The 12,382-nt window shown below is 42.4% G+C and overlaps 1 protein-coding gene across 9 annotated transcripts in view; it reads left to right on the plus strand.

Moving 5' to 3' along the window:
- Positions 1 to 12,103, plus strand: part of GIGYF2 (GRB10 interacting GYF protein 2) — a 158,535-nt gene extending 146,432 nt beyond the window's left edge. For 8 of the 9 annotated variants that reach the window (XM_045034629.1, XM_003991263.6, XM_006935693.5 and 5 more), the window contains 4 exons: positions 866 to 1,020; positions 2,581 to 2,798; positions 5,541 to 5,688; positions 10,259 to 12,103. In XM_045034629.1, the coding sequence (XP_044890564.1) occupies positions 866 to 1,020; positions 2,581 to 2,798; positions 5,541 to 5,688; positions 10,259 to 10,326 (589 nt within the window). In that variant the 3' untranslated portion in view covers positions 10,327 to 12,103. Of the gene's footprint in view, positions 1 to 865; positions 1,021 to 2,580; positions 2,799 to 5,540; positions 5,689 to 10,258 lie in introns of those variants that run through there. The other variant, XM_019838881.3, reaches the window with a different exon arrangement.
- Positions 12,104 to 12,382: the final 279 nt, after the last annotated feature.

Here is a 12,382-nt window from a genome sequence, read left to right on the forward strand (position 1 = left end):
TTTTTTCCTAAATGTATATTTTTAAGTTAGTTAGACTGTAGGGAGTATTATAAACACCTCTCTAATGACCTTAAACCTATTTATTTTTATGGTAAATTAATTACATTTCACCTTTGTCTTTCTTTCCTCAGTATATGGTGTTCTTGGATGAGCATGGGTTTTAATGATAAATACATGAATCAAATCCCAGCACTACCACTTATTAGCTGTGTGACCTTGGGCAAGAGGGAACCTCTTTGAGCCTCAGTTCCCTCATCTGTAAAATGAAGATGATAATAACGATTTCATGGGCGTGGTTGTACAGATTAAATGAATGCACACGAAGTAGTTAGTGAAGTGCCTGGCACATAGTGACTACTTAATAAATGGTAGTGTTGTCAGATTGTCTCTTCTCGTTTGAGGGTCTCACATATTAAGAATAGGACTCTAAACAACTGTCAGTTTATTGAGCATCTTTGCCAGGCACTGTGCTCTAGGCCTTGACATACAATATCTTTTTTCCTTATAATCCAAAGAAGTATTAGTACCATTTTACAGATGAGTAAACTGAGGCTTAGCAAAATTTAAAAACTTACCAAAAGACACATAGGAATAATTTAACCATTTTTGTGGCAAGGCGCCCTATATTCACAAATCAGAATGTATTAGCTGAGGCTAGGTTGTAAGCAGGTATTGAGTCCCCCTGGCCCCCAATCCATTTGAAGTATGGGGTTTTTTTGTTTTATGTTTTTCTTCGTTTTTGGAGCCAAGCGTTGGATTACTGGACAGCCATCCAGTGTTGCCAAGACATTATTTATGGTGTTGTAGTATAATCATATAGTAACAGTTTCTGGGAATATAATATCGCCCTATTGTTTTGCTTTAGTAAATCTGTAGGTGTGTCTAACCGGCAGAATAAGAAAGTAGAAGAAGAAGAAAAGTTGCTGAAGCTCTTTCAGGGAGTAAATAAAGCCCAAGATGGATTTACCCAGTGGTGTGAACAGATGCTTCATGCCCTTAATACGGCAAATAACTTGGATGGTAAGAATTGGGGAGGGAAACCCAGCATGTGGAATGGCAGAGTAGGAGCCCCAAAAAGGTTTGCAAATTGGAATAATGGGCCAAAACTCAGGAGGTGAAAGGTAATGGAGGTCAGATCCTGTACCTACCATAAGAACTTGACTCTTTCATAGTATTGTAAATACTGCTTGTGAGAAAAGTCCTGTAATACTGTGCTCAAATAGGTTATCAGTGGTTGCCAAAAAATAAGTACTATTGTCAGGCTGTCTTATGATGTACAGGACAGAGAAGGTCACGGTTCCATATGGGTCATTTTGTGGGGGACATGCCAGCCAGTCCACGTCCATAGGAAGGTAACTCATGGTGGAGACAAAGGTTATCCTGGGCGAGAAAAGCCTGAAGTGATGTGAGAACTTTCCCTTCCTGCCTTTGGCGGCAGGGGTGGGAATCGTGTGACAGAGCGAGTAGACTCATTTTGTGCTGGATGAAACTGGGACCAGTGAGTGGAAGTGAAAAGGTTTGAGGGCAATTTGAAGAAAACTTTGTAAGTGTTAGTTGATCACAGAAGAGAATCATCTGCCTTAGATGGAAATGAGTCCTTGCCCCTACCCTCAAATGTTTGAACCAGAGACCAGCTTGGTGTGGAAGGGATTCCTGTAACTGATAGGCTACGTTGAACTAGTCTATCTCCAGTATCTTAACTACTAAAACCAAGAATGTTTTAAAAACAGAACAGTAAAGGAACGGAAGCGTTCCTTTGCATCATCGTTAACAATATCTAATGGTCTGAAAGAACCAGGGAAAACAATAGTAAATAATAGTAATGGCTACCATTCATTAAGCACCTGTCATGTGCTAGGCACTTTCTAGCAGTTAACATATGTTATTCCGGTTATTTAATTTTTGCAATAATTTCATAAGGTACCTTTACAATGTAGGTGATATTATCCCCATTTTATAAATTAGGAAACAGAGGCTCAGAATGGTTAAGTAATTCATCAAGGTCACACAGCGAGCAAATTTCAGAGTCAGGTTTTCAACCCATGTCTGTCTAATTCGGATACTTGTGCTTTTTCTCCTGCACCGCACTGCTTGCAATGCTCCATTTGATTCCTTTCTAAACAAATGATGTCTCCATGAAGTGAAAGTTCCCGGGGCGCATGGTTGTATTTTTAGTTATCTGTCACGGTGCCCGACACACATCATAGCACTTAAGAAATAATTGATTGAATTTAAGGAAAGAAAAAATGAATTTCCAGGTGACTTCTTAGGCAAGCAGTTTTTCAATCAATATAACATTTAGTTTTTACTAAAGTAACATTTAGTGAAACTAAGCATGCGTGATGTGTCTTTGTTGGACTTGATGCTATTTGAGATGATTTTGGTCATTGCAATGACAGTGGGCTTTTTTTTTTTTTTCCTCAGTAGATTAAAGAATATTTAACACAGTAGCTGCTTACCTTTCAAGTTTACATGATTGAGTTGGTCGTAGGTGTGACAGTATATTAAAAACTGAAACTGATTTCTTGCATGTGATATTTCATTGTTACTTTTTATGTCTTCTCCCCTCTCATGTTGCAGTTCCCACATTTGTTTCTTTCCTGAAAGAAGTAGAATCTCCTTATGAGGTCCATGATTATATTAGGGCCTATCTAGGAGATACATCTGAGGCCAAGGAGTTTGCCAAGCAGTTCCTCGAGCGCCGTGCCAAACAGAAAGCCAACCAACGGCAGCAGCAGCAACAGCAGCAGCAGCAGCAGCAGCAGCAGCAGCAGCAGCAACAGCAGCAGCAGCAGCAGGTATGAATGAGGCAGTAGTTTGTATGGTGCTCCTGAGAGTGAGTTAAAAAATTTTTGTTTTAATGTTTGTTTATTTTTGAGAGAGACAGAGGCAGAATGCGAGTGGGTGAGGGGCAGAGAGAGAGGGAGACACAGAATCCGAAACGGGCTCCAGGCTCCGAGCTGTCAGCGCAGAGCCCGACGCGGGGCTTGAACTCATGAGCTATGAGATCATGAGCTGAGCTGAAGTTGGACGCTTGACTGACTAAGCCACCCAGTGCCCCAAAGATACCATTTTTAAAAAATGTTTATTTTGAGAGAGAGAGCGAGCATGCATGCAAGCAGAGGAGGGGCAGAGAGAGAGGGGAGACAGAGGATCCAAAGTGGGTTCTGCACTGATAGCAGAGAGTCCGGTGTGGGCTCGAACTCACGAACTGTGACACTGTGACCTGAGCCGAAGTCAAACACTTAACTGACTGAGCTACCTAGGTGCCCCAGAAGATACCATTTTTATACCGTAGCTTTTTAAAATGTGGTAGATTTGGGGCACCTGGGTCCATCGTCCGACTCTGGATTTCGGCTCAGGTCATGATCTTGTGCTTCATGGGATTGAGCCCCACATTGGGCTCCTCCCTGGCAGCACAGAGCCTACTTGGGATTCTTTATCTCTCTGCCCCACCCCTGCTCATTCCCTTTCTCTTTCTTTCTCTCTCTCTCTCTCTCTCTGTCTCTCTGTCTCTCTGTCTCTGTCTCTCGATTAAATAAATACACTTAAGAAGAAATGTGGTAGACTTGATAATTTCAAATTACATATCCAGAGACTTTCTGCAAATTTCCCAAATAGCACATATAATCGTTCTCTATTCCATTTTCCGTGGTGCGTACATCTTCCTCAAATTGCAAATTCCAATTTGTCATAGACCCATAAATTTTTTGAATAGTTAACACCTACAAATGTTAAATCTCCAGTGTGCAGGATCCACTGTACCCAATATCGACACTACTGTAGCATGTCAGACATTCGTGTGTTGTTGATGGGGATGTAAAAGTACAGTCAGTTCTCATTGTTCGTGGTAGTTCTGTTTTGTACATCACCACTCACACTGAATTAGTGGAGAATGAACCTGTTGCTCCAGGGGAAACACCCAGTTAGGTTTCTGTGAACCTCTGGTCACAACATTTTTGTCAGCCGATCAATATGTAACCTTGTTTTATGCGTGTTTCTGTTTAAAGATGCCTTATTTAATATATTGTTAATTCCTTAACATTGCACTCATGGCCAGCAGCCTAAGAGCTCATGCCTGAATAACGCTTATCTAACAAGTGTATTTTCTCCATAAGGTGTGGCACAGCCTTCTTGCACTGAGGAACACCAGACAGCACTTTAAACGTGGGGTCATTGCAAACAGTGACAGCACCAACAAGCATAAAAATGTGAAAATCATGACACTAAATAGGCTGAAAAAGACACTTGTTCACAGTATGGGAGCTAAGACAAGAAGGCAGCTTACTGCCCTGTTCCACCTCAGCTGGAAATGTGTTCCTCAGGCAAGGCAGAGTTTTCACTGCTCTGTACATTTGCATATTCAGAATAACCATAAAAGCATTGCAAGTTTTGATTTTGAGGTTACAAATAAACTATAGCCAGTGAGTGAATTTGCAAAGCTGGCATCTGTGAACTGAATGAGGATCAGTTATACAAGTTTTATGAAAGATGAGCTGGCAAGGCTCATGGAGAGCTTAAGAATATTCGTGTTCTTTAGTCCTGTAATTGTGTTAGAGATCATGTTTGTTATCGGTCATTTCACATCGGTCATTACATATATTCACTGTATAAAAGATGCAGTGAAGTACAAGGCGTTTAAAATCCATTTGGGTAGATGGGCTAACGGGGATCAAGTGAAGGAAAGTGAGAGGTATAAACATGAACAGCACAAGGAGAAATGAGGGATCAGAAGGGAAGATGTTGTGTAGCAATACAGACCGCTCTTTGCATTTGTGAGATGGCGTCGCCGTGTGCCTAAATTGGAAGGTGGAGGCCCCTTGTGCGTGCACGTGTGCACATAGCCGGGCTTGTCCTTTCACCGCGCTGTCTCCACTCTTCCCCTGCCACTGCCACCACCTGTGCCTTCCACTAGCTCATTGAATCAGATCCCAGTTTAAAATGGAATTGCTCTAGTAAGAGCAACAGGCAAGTGTGAATGGCTTGTAGACTGTTTCATAGTTTAACTAGTTGGTCGAAAGTGTATGGATAACATTTGGGGACCAGATCTCTTCTAGGATTGCCAATGGGAATAAAATACATGATACTAATTTTGTTTGGTAACATGCTGCCAGTTAGCCTGCAGCCTGTCCTCGCTGTCCTGGGGCTCAGAGACAAAGGGACCTTATACTCTGCTGTAAATTGCTGGAGTACAGAAGTCTGTTTGATTATTTGCTGTGTATTTGGTTTCCTGGTGGATGGTACAGACTCCTTGTATACCAGAGACATTTTGACGGATGTGTTGTCACGGTGGGGTGGATACCTGGAGTTACCAGGATAGGCCTTTTGGAGGCACAGAACTTGAATGGGATGTCTGAATCTAAGTGAAGGGAAAGAGTGGCCCAGTGAATTCCTCTTGGTTTCCCTGTTACCAGAATCCATGATAGGCTTTCTGGTTTTAGTCTCGTACCTGATAAGGTAAGGGCAAATCAACCATTTGCTTAGAGGGGACCACACTTGTGTCCACTGTGTAACCTCAGTTGTGACATCTTGTTTCACAGGACTCTGTGTGGGGAATGAATCACAGTGCACTCCATTCAGTATTTCAGACCAATCAAAGCAACAACCAACAATCCAATTTTGAGGCCGTACAAAGTGGCAAGAAGAAGAAAAAGCAGAAGATGGTCCGAGCGGATCCCAGTTTATTAGGTGAGCAAAGGCCTAAAGTCTCAGCTGGGTGTTGGGGTGTGCAGGTTATAGCAGTATCATTGAGTCCCATGATGGAATGTTTTTCATAAAGGGAAATATTTCTTATATAAAATTAATTTTTTAAACCAGCTTAAATTAAGTAATATTTACTCGGCACATCAGTGTAAGAGCTATGCCTTGTGTGCTCTAGGGAATACGGAAAGTATTTACTTACATTGTCTGGTGCTATAAACTTTGAAGCCTTAAATTTCATATTTAATATGAATTTTCCTGAAAGACCTTTTAATTTAGTTGGAAGATAATGCTAATGGAGAAAAGTAAAAGTTGTAAAAATTTAAATGCTGATTTGTAAGAAGCTGACCATAAATCCAATCAGGTATTCAAACAACTAGTATTTGTCGATTTCCATTATGTATGTATGTATATCCAATTTTCAGAGTCATTCTGCCTTCCCAGGTCATGTTTCCAGTTTACCAGTGAGTAAATCAAGGCCCAGAGGATTTAGAACATTTTCTGAAGTCACATAGCTGTTCAGCAGTAGGGCTGGGATTTCACAGGAGGCCTGTTTCCTTCCCACTCTTCCGTTGGCCACAACTATTCTTGTCTAGCATTGAGAACCAGAATCTTCTTGCTCGGACAGCTTCATGGGAATGGTGACACCAGAACTGGGGCTTTGAAAGACTGGCAGGAAGGACAGGCATTAGTGTTTCTGGAATAATAAACCATCTAGACAAAGTTGATGCAGGTCCCTTGTGTTTCTTAAATAGGCCTCACACCCTCACAGGCTATGATGAAATTAAGATGATTCTCTCTCTCTTTTTTTTTAATGAATGTAAAATAGGCTATTAAAAACCATGCTTTCTGGAATAGAATGATTATATTGGCAAAGATAGCAGGTTGGGATGTTGGCCCAGGCAGGAGACAGACTACTTAGGCTGCACTACAGACCAGGTGAAAGGTCCTGGTGGCCTGGAATAGGGTTTTGGCAGTAGATGGAGAGGAGTTAGGTGGATTTCAGAAACTTAGGGGACAGAATTGGCTGGACACGGGGAATGGAAGGGTTTGGGCAGCAGGATGGGTAGTGTTGCCATTTGCTGAAAGGATGAGCCCTGGAAAATGGAGCAGGCTGATGGAGTAAGGATGTGGTTGTTGAAGTGTGTTGGGCGGGTCCAGGGTGACATCAGGTGGTGATGCCCCTGTGAGCCGCAAACACAGTGAGAGGTGGATTGCCATCCTCCTCTGCCCTCAGGGTCCCTGCCTTCCCTGCGCAGTTTCCTGCCCTGGAGAAAAACAAAATGTCAGTAATAAAAACCTACCTTTGTGGATTGTCCTTTGGAACCGAGGCCTGAAAGCTGGCTTGGAACCAGAGAGGCCTGGTGAAACGCTGTTTTCTTCTGCCTGTCTCAGAAATTTATGTTAAGAATGACAGAAGTGGGTGAATATAGATTTAAAAGTGTTCCTGAAGTTCTGGATGTGGGCTCTACCTAAGGAGACCTTATTTATTGCTCTTTAGCTGTGGCTCTCGAAGGGTAGGCTGTCAGAGAAAAGGTTCTTCTGAAAAGGAGGTAAAGCTCTTTGAATTAAATATTCAGTCTGACCCCATCCCTCTTACAGACCCCAGAAAGAAAGGGACTTAAAACTCCCTTCAGGAGAATGAGAGATTATTTTAGGAATAGAGTTTAAGGAATCGATTTATCTTGAAGGGGAAGAAAACATATATATAAGGGAAATAAAACGTTCAACAGAGTACTGAGAAGACTCATTTGTGTGGGCTTGTACCTTTTAATGAAAATTTCTGCTCATTTAAATTTCTCTCTGAAAATGCTTCTGATAATTACTAATTTCTGTCCCTTACCTTCTCATTTCTATTTATTACTATTTTAATTGATACATGTCTTAATTGGTTTACAGATTGAGAAAGACTAATAAATGTCCATCAGTCACAGTAACCCATGCACAGAATAGACAGGTTCTAATTTGGTCCAGAATTATCCATTGAGAAAGTAGTCACTGATCAAAAGAGAACTTTGCTTCTAAAATAGAAGGGTGCCCTTGTGAACCAGTATCCATTATTTGGATATGATAAGTTTCACACACAACAGCATTTCCCCCCAGTCATACTTCCCTTATAAGAACAGTCGCTCAGGGGTGCCTGGGTGGCTCAGTAGGTTATGCATCCGACTTCTGCTCAGGTCATGATTTCAGCATTTGTGAGTTTGAGCTCACATCGGGCTCTCTGCTGTCAGTATAGAGCCTGCTTCGGATCCTCTGTCTCCCTCCCTCTCTGTCCCTTTCCTGCTCTCACACACTCTCTCTCTCTCAAAAACAAACACTAAAAAAAAAAAAAAAAAAAGAAAAAGATCTCTCAGACCTTAAAGAAGTCATGTGAGTGAGAGGTAGTCATTTGTTCTGATCCTAACAGAGTGTAGCCTTTAGAACCAGGCACAGTGGGCTTACATCCTCCTTTGTATTGCCCATTGTGCTGGGTTTTGTGACCAGCAAATGAAACCATGTCTGCTAAAAGCTTAGCCCAGTAATTGACAGATTGTTGATTAATAAGTACTGACATGGGTAAGGAACTTTTTTTTTGGCCCACTTTTTGTCCGTCTTCACATGATTAAAATTAATTTAGTTTGTGTTTTTATTACGTTTCCACTTTTATCGCATGTAGCTCATTGTTTTTATCATGGTTCATCTGTTCTTGAGATACATGTGAAGTCAAAAACCTGCTTCTGAATAGAGTCATAGCTCATTTCATAAGCTGTTTGGTCTTTAAGGTTTTATAGTTACCTAATTAAGCTGTTACTTTCAAATAGGGACACTAAGCCTTTTGTTATTTTCAAGACAAAAGTCTCGTGGGCTGTGGGAACACAGTTGATGGGTAGAACTACGGTTGGGGTTTGGAGCCCTAACCCCTTGTAGTCTTAGGCCTTGTAAGCAGCTTGTGCCACGGCTTCCTCGCTCGCTCTCCCTCTTGCTCTCCCTCTCTGTCTCTTCCTCTTGAGGAATATCAAATCTTGATATTTTGAGTCAAGAATATAGTGTAATTAAGCTATTTTTGTTATGTGAGCCTTTTTTATTATTTTTTTTAAAAGTTAATTTATTTTGAGAGAGAGAAAGTGTGAGTGGGGGAAGGGCAGAGAGAGACAGAGACAGAGACAGAGACAGAGAGAGACAGAGAATATCCCACGCAGGCTCTACACTGTCAGCACAGAGCCTGATGTGGGGCTCAGACCTATGAACCGTGAGATCATGACCTGATCCAAAGTCGGATGCTTACGTGACAGTGCTACCCTGGTGCCCCTATTATCCATACATTTAAAATGTGTCTTTGTTTGGGGCACTGTTATGGTGCAGTTGGCTAAGCGTCGGACTTCGGCTCAGGTCGTGATCTTGCGGTTCGTGGGTCTGAGCCCCGCATCAGGCTCTGTGCTGACAGCTCAGAGGCTGGAGCCTGCTTCGGATCCTGTGTCTCCCGCTCTCTCTGTCTCCCGCTCCCTCCCCCACTCGGGTTCTGTCTCTCTCTATCATAAACAAACAAACATTAAAAAAATAAATAAAATGTGTCTTTGAAAACTTGCACATTAAAGAAAAAAGGGGGCAGAACACTCAAGTAATGTTAACAACTAACTGCTTTTACATAGGAGAGTTTACTTTTTGATACTCAAATAAGAGCTGAAACAGATTGAACAGATTTCATTTAGGGTAGATGAACTGAAAGCTTTTTGGGAGTCCCTTGTTCCAAAGAAGCCCTGTTAATAATACTTTATCTATCTCTGGTTATGAAGTTTATCAAAAAATTACATATGTGTGGCTGAAGGGATTAGGTTTTCAAACGTTGGTAGTGTTTGTGAGTACTGATCGTTGCCTTCGATGGTGGTACTAGTATTACTTTCTCTAAACCAGATTCCATTTTGGTTAATCCATATGGCTAACTGAAATCCCTTCCTTTGCAAGCACTGTAATCTTTTTGTGCTCTCTACTCTCAGGGCTCACAGGATCATGTAGTGGATCTTGCCTGAAGCCTCCTATCCTCGAATGGCAAAAGCTCTTGGCTAAAACTTTGAAAAAGTTTTTGACCCGTTGAGGGGGAAAAAGTATTCCCAATAGCCAGTGGGACTGAAGTAATATCTGTCCCACTTAGAATTCAGTCTTCTGGTCAGGTAGTTACAAAGTACTTGGCATATGTTATTCTCTCTCTCCCCTCTGCCCACATCTCTATAAAAGTGCCCATCCTGAATGAACTTTCCCTGCCAGCCCCCCTGACTTGGCCTTAACACATGCTTACAGCCAGATTGTTCTCAGGAATCGCTAAGGCACTAGTTCGTAATTCATTTTTTCCCTCCCTAATTAAATTATACCAGAACCCTGAGGAGTAAATAAAAATAAAGAATCTCTCACTGCAAGGGCAGAATACCACTCTCCGACCTTCATTCTTCTTTCTTCTTCCTTTCTTTAGTATCCCTATGGCAAGCTAAAACACGAGAGACTTCTCTTCCAGCCCACTGATGGGAATTCAAGCCCCATGGTTGTTCGGGTGTGGTCACTCATTGCCAATTTTTTCCGGCAGGGTTTTCAGTCAATGCTTCATCAGAGCGACTCAATATGGGTGAAATCGAGACTTTGGATGACTACTGAGCACCTGCCAGTGGACTGGCCTTCCTTCTCCTCTCTGCTGACCATGGATTCTCCACCTTTGGACACAACACTTACTCACCATTTACTCTTTATCACTCTGCAACAAATCACAGAACCGATCATCTCAGGCTTTTTCTTCTAGCCCTTTGTGTCCAAAATTCTTTAAATTGTTTTTGTTGGTGAGCATCTCAGACTAGATAAGTGGACTGGACCCTGTGTCTTGGGGGTGGCAGTGGGGATTCCTCCCCAACAAGGCTGATTTTGGGCAGCACCTGTTTACTGTGCCGTGATTTCATCTACTGTGTCCCAGAAAGTTGTTGGGATCTGCCAATAGCTATTTACTTTCTTATGTCACTTTTTTCCCTCCTATTTTCTTTTTCTTCTTTTTAACTCCCCGTAAGAGCAAGGGGTCTAACTGGTGCAATCGTGAAAAGAGTTAATGGTAACAGACATTGGCCAGCCACACAATGCCATGAACTGTGACTTGAGTGTCCAACAAGACAGTCAGAGCACCCCCAGTCTGAAGGTTGCATTGCCACTGTTAACTCTGGGATTGCATCAAAGAGGCCCTGAGTGGGGTGGAGTTTAGATTGGATTGGTTTGATGTTGCACACCCCTCGCCTGTTCTTTCTGAGCATCCTTTCGGAGAAAGGATTCATGTTTTTCTTCATTAGGTAGTGACTTCCAAGCAAGCTGACTTCTCCCTTGGCATACTCCAACCTGATTGGACAAAGGAAACTCTATGGCCTGGGAGAAGAACTTATTCTTAATTTTTCCTTTCTTACAAAAACTGATTTTTCCCATAAATATTTTTACTTCAGAGGACTAGGACCAGTTTGTTTTGGGCCTTTCTGCTGAAAATTTGTCTCGTTTAAGAGGCAGCTAGGATCTTTACCATATGTATGAATTTGTATAATTTCATTTTGGATAGGGATAAACTTTTGCTTCTGATAAAAGCCCGGAATTTCATCTGGTTCCTCAGAGCATTGTGTGTGTGTCTTGCTGTGGCCCCAAAAGGTTCTGTTTAAAGATTCTGGAATGGCAAGTTGCTTGCCTTTTCCGAAAAGAAAACATACAAAACCTGACCATCTTTAAGACCTTCATCCATGGAAACCACTACACAGGAGAATGCAGTGGGGTGGAGGGGATGGGAGAGAATGGGGGAGAGAAGCCTGGCTTTGGCTTCTGATCATGGCCCCCTAATACCCCTTCACTTCAGTTACAGACGTATTCAAGCCCTATTTATAAACAAGTACTCTTCCTGCCTCCCTCAGCCCCCCACAGAACATCACCTGGAATTGCCAATCACACTTTGGTCTGGAGCCATTGGACCGTCCGTCCCTGTGTGAGAAGTGCTGTGGTTCGGTGGCTCCTAGTCGAGCACCTTTTCTTTCTGTCATCATTGCCTGAAGAAGGCTGGAGTTGCTCTGAGAGCAGTTTGGTTTTGGCTGATTATATTTGGTTTCTATTTTTATTCTTTTGGGTCACCATTCTCCCTATCCCTTCTTGCCTTCCTCCCTCCCTCCCAAACATGTACAATAACTATACAGAGACTGCTACAAACTTGTATATAGTTTTTGGATCAAATAGCATGAGGAGATGGGGAACCATTCAAACTTGGGACTCCTGCTCTCCTTTGCTTTGTAAATTCAAAAGTGGGGGGTGGGGAAGAGGGATAGTTAAAATGTTTACAAAACTTTAAGCTCCCTCGGAACTTTTGCCAGTGTGGAGGAAAATAAAAAAGAACTTAAATAAAACATGGTGGTATTCTGTCTGAGCGCTCCTCGTGTACTCACCTTTGTCAAGGCTAAGTTTTGCGCTAAACTGGTTTCTTGGCACCGTGGAGAAGCTCCAGGCACGTGAGCACCCGAGACATCGAAGCAGCCGTGACTTTTCCTGCCAGGTTATGGAACACTGGCTGGTTCTGTATTTGCGAATGTAGAGGTCACGATAAACACGGGTAAGTTTGACCAAATGTCTTTACTCCCTTTCACTGTCCCTTTCTGCTGACTTGTGGGTCGTCTCCTGCCCTCACACCACAGACACACACGCCGGA

Source organism: Felis catus, chromosome C1, assembly GCF_018350175.1.
Source record: "Felis catus isolate Fca126 chromosome C1, F.catus_Fca126_mat1.0, whole genome shotgun sequence".
Lineage (NCBI taxonomy): Eukaryota > Metazoa > Chordata > Mammalia > Carnivora > Felidae > Felis > Felis catus.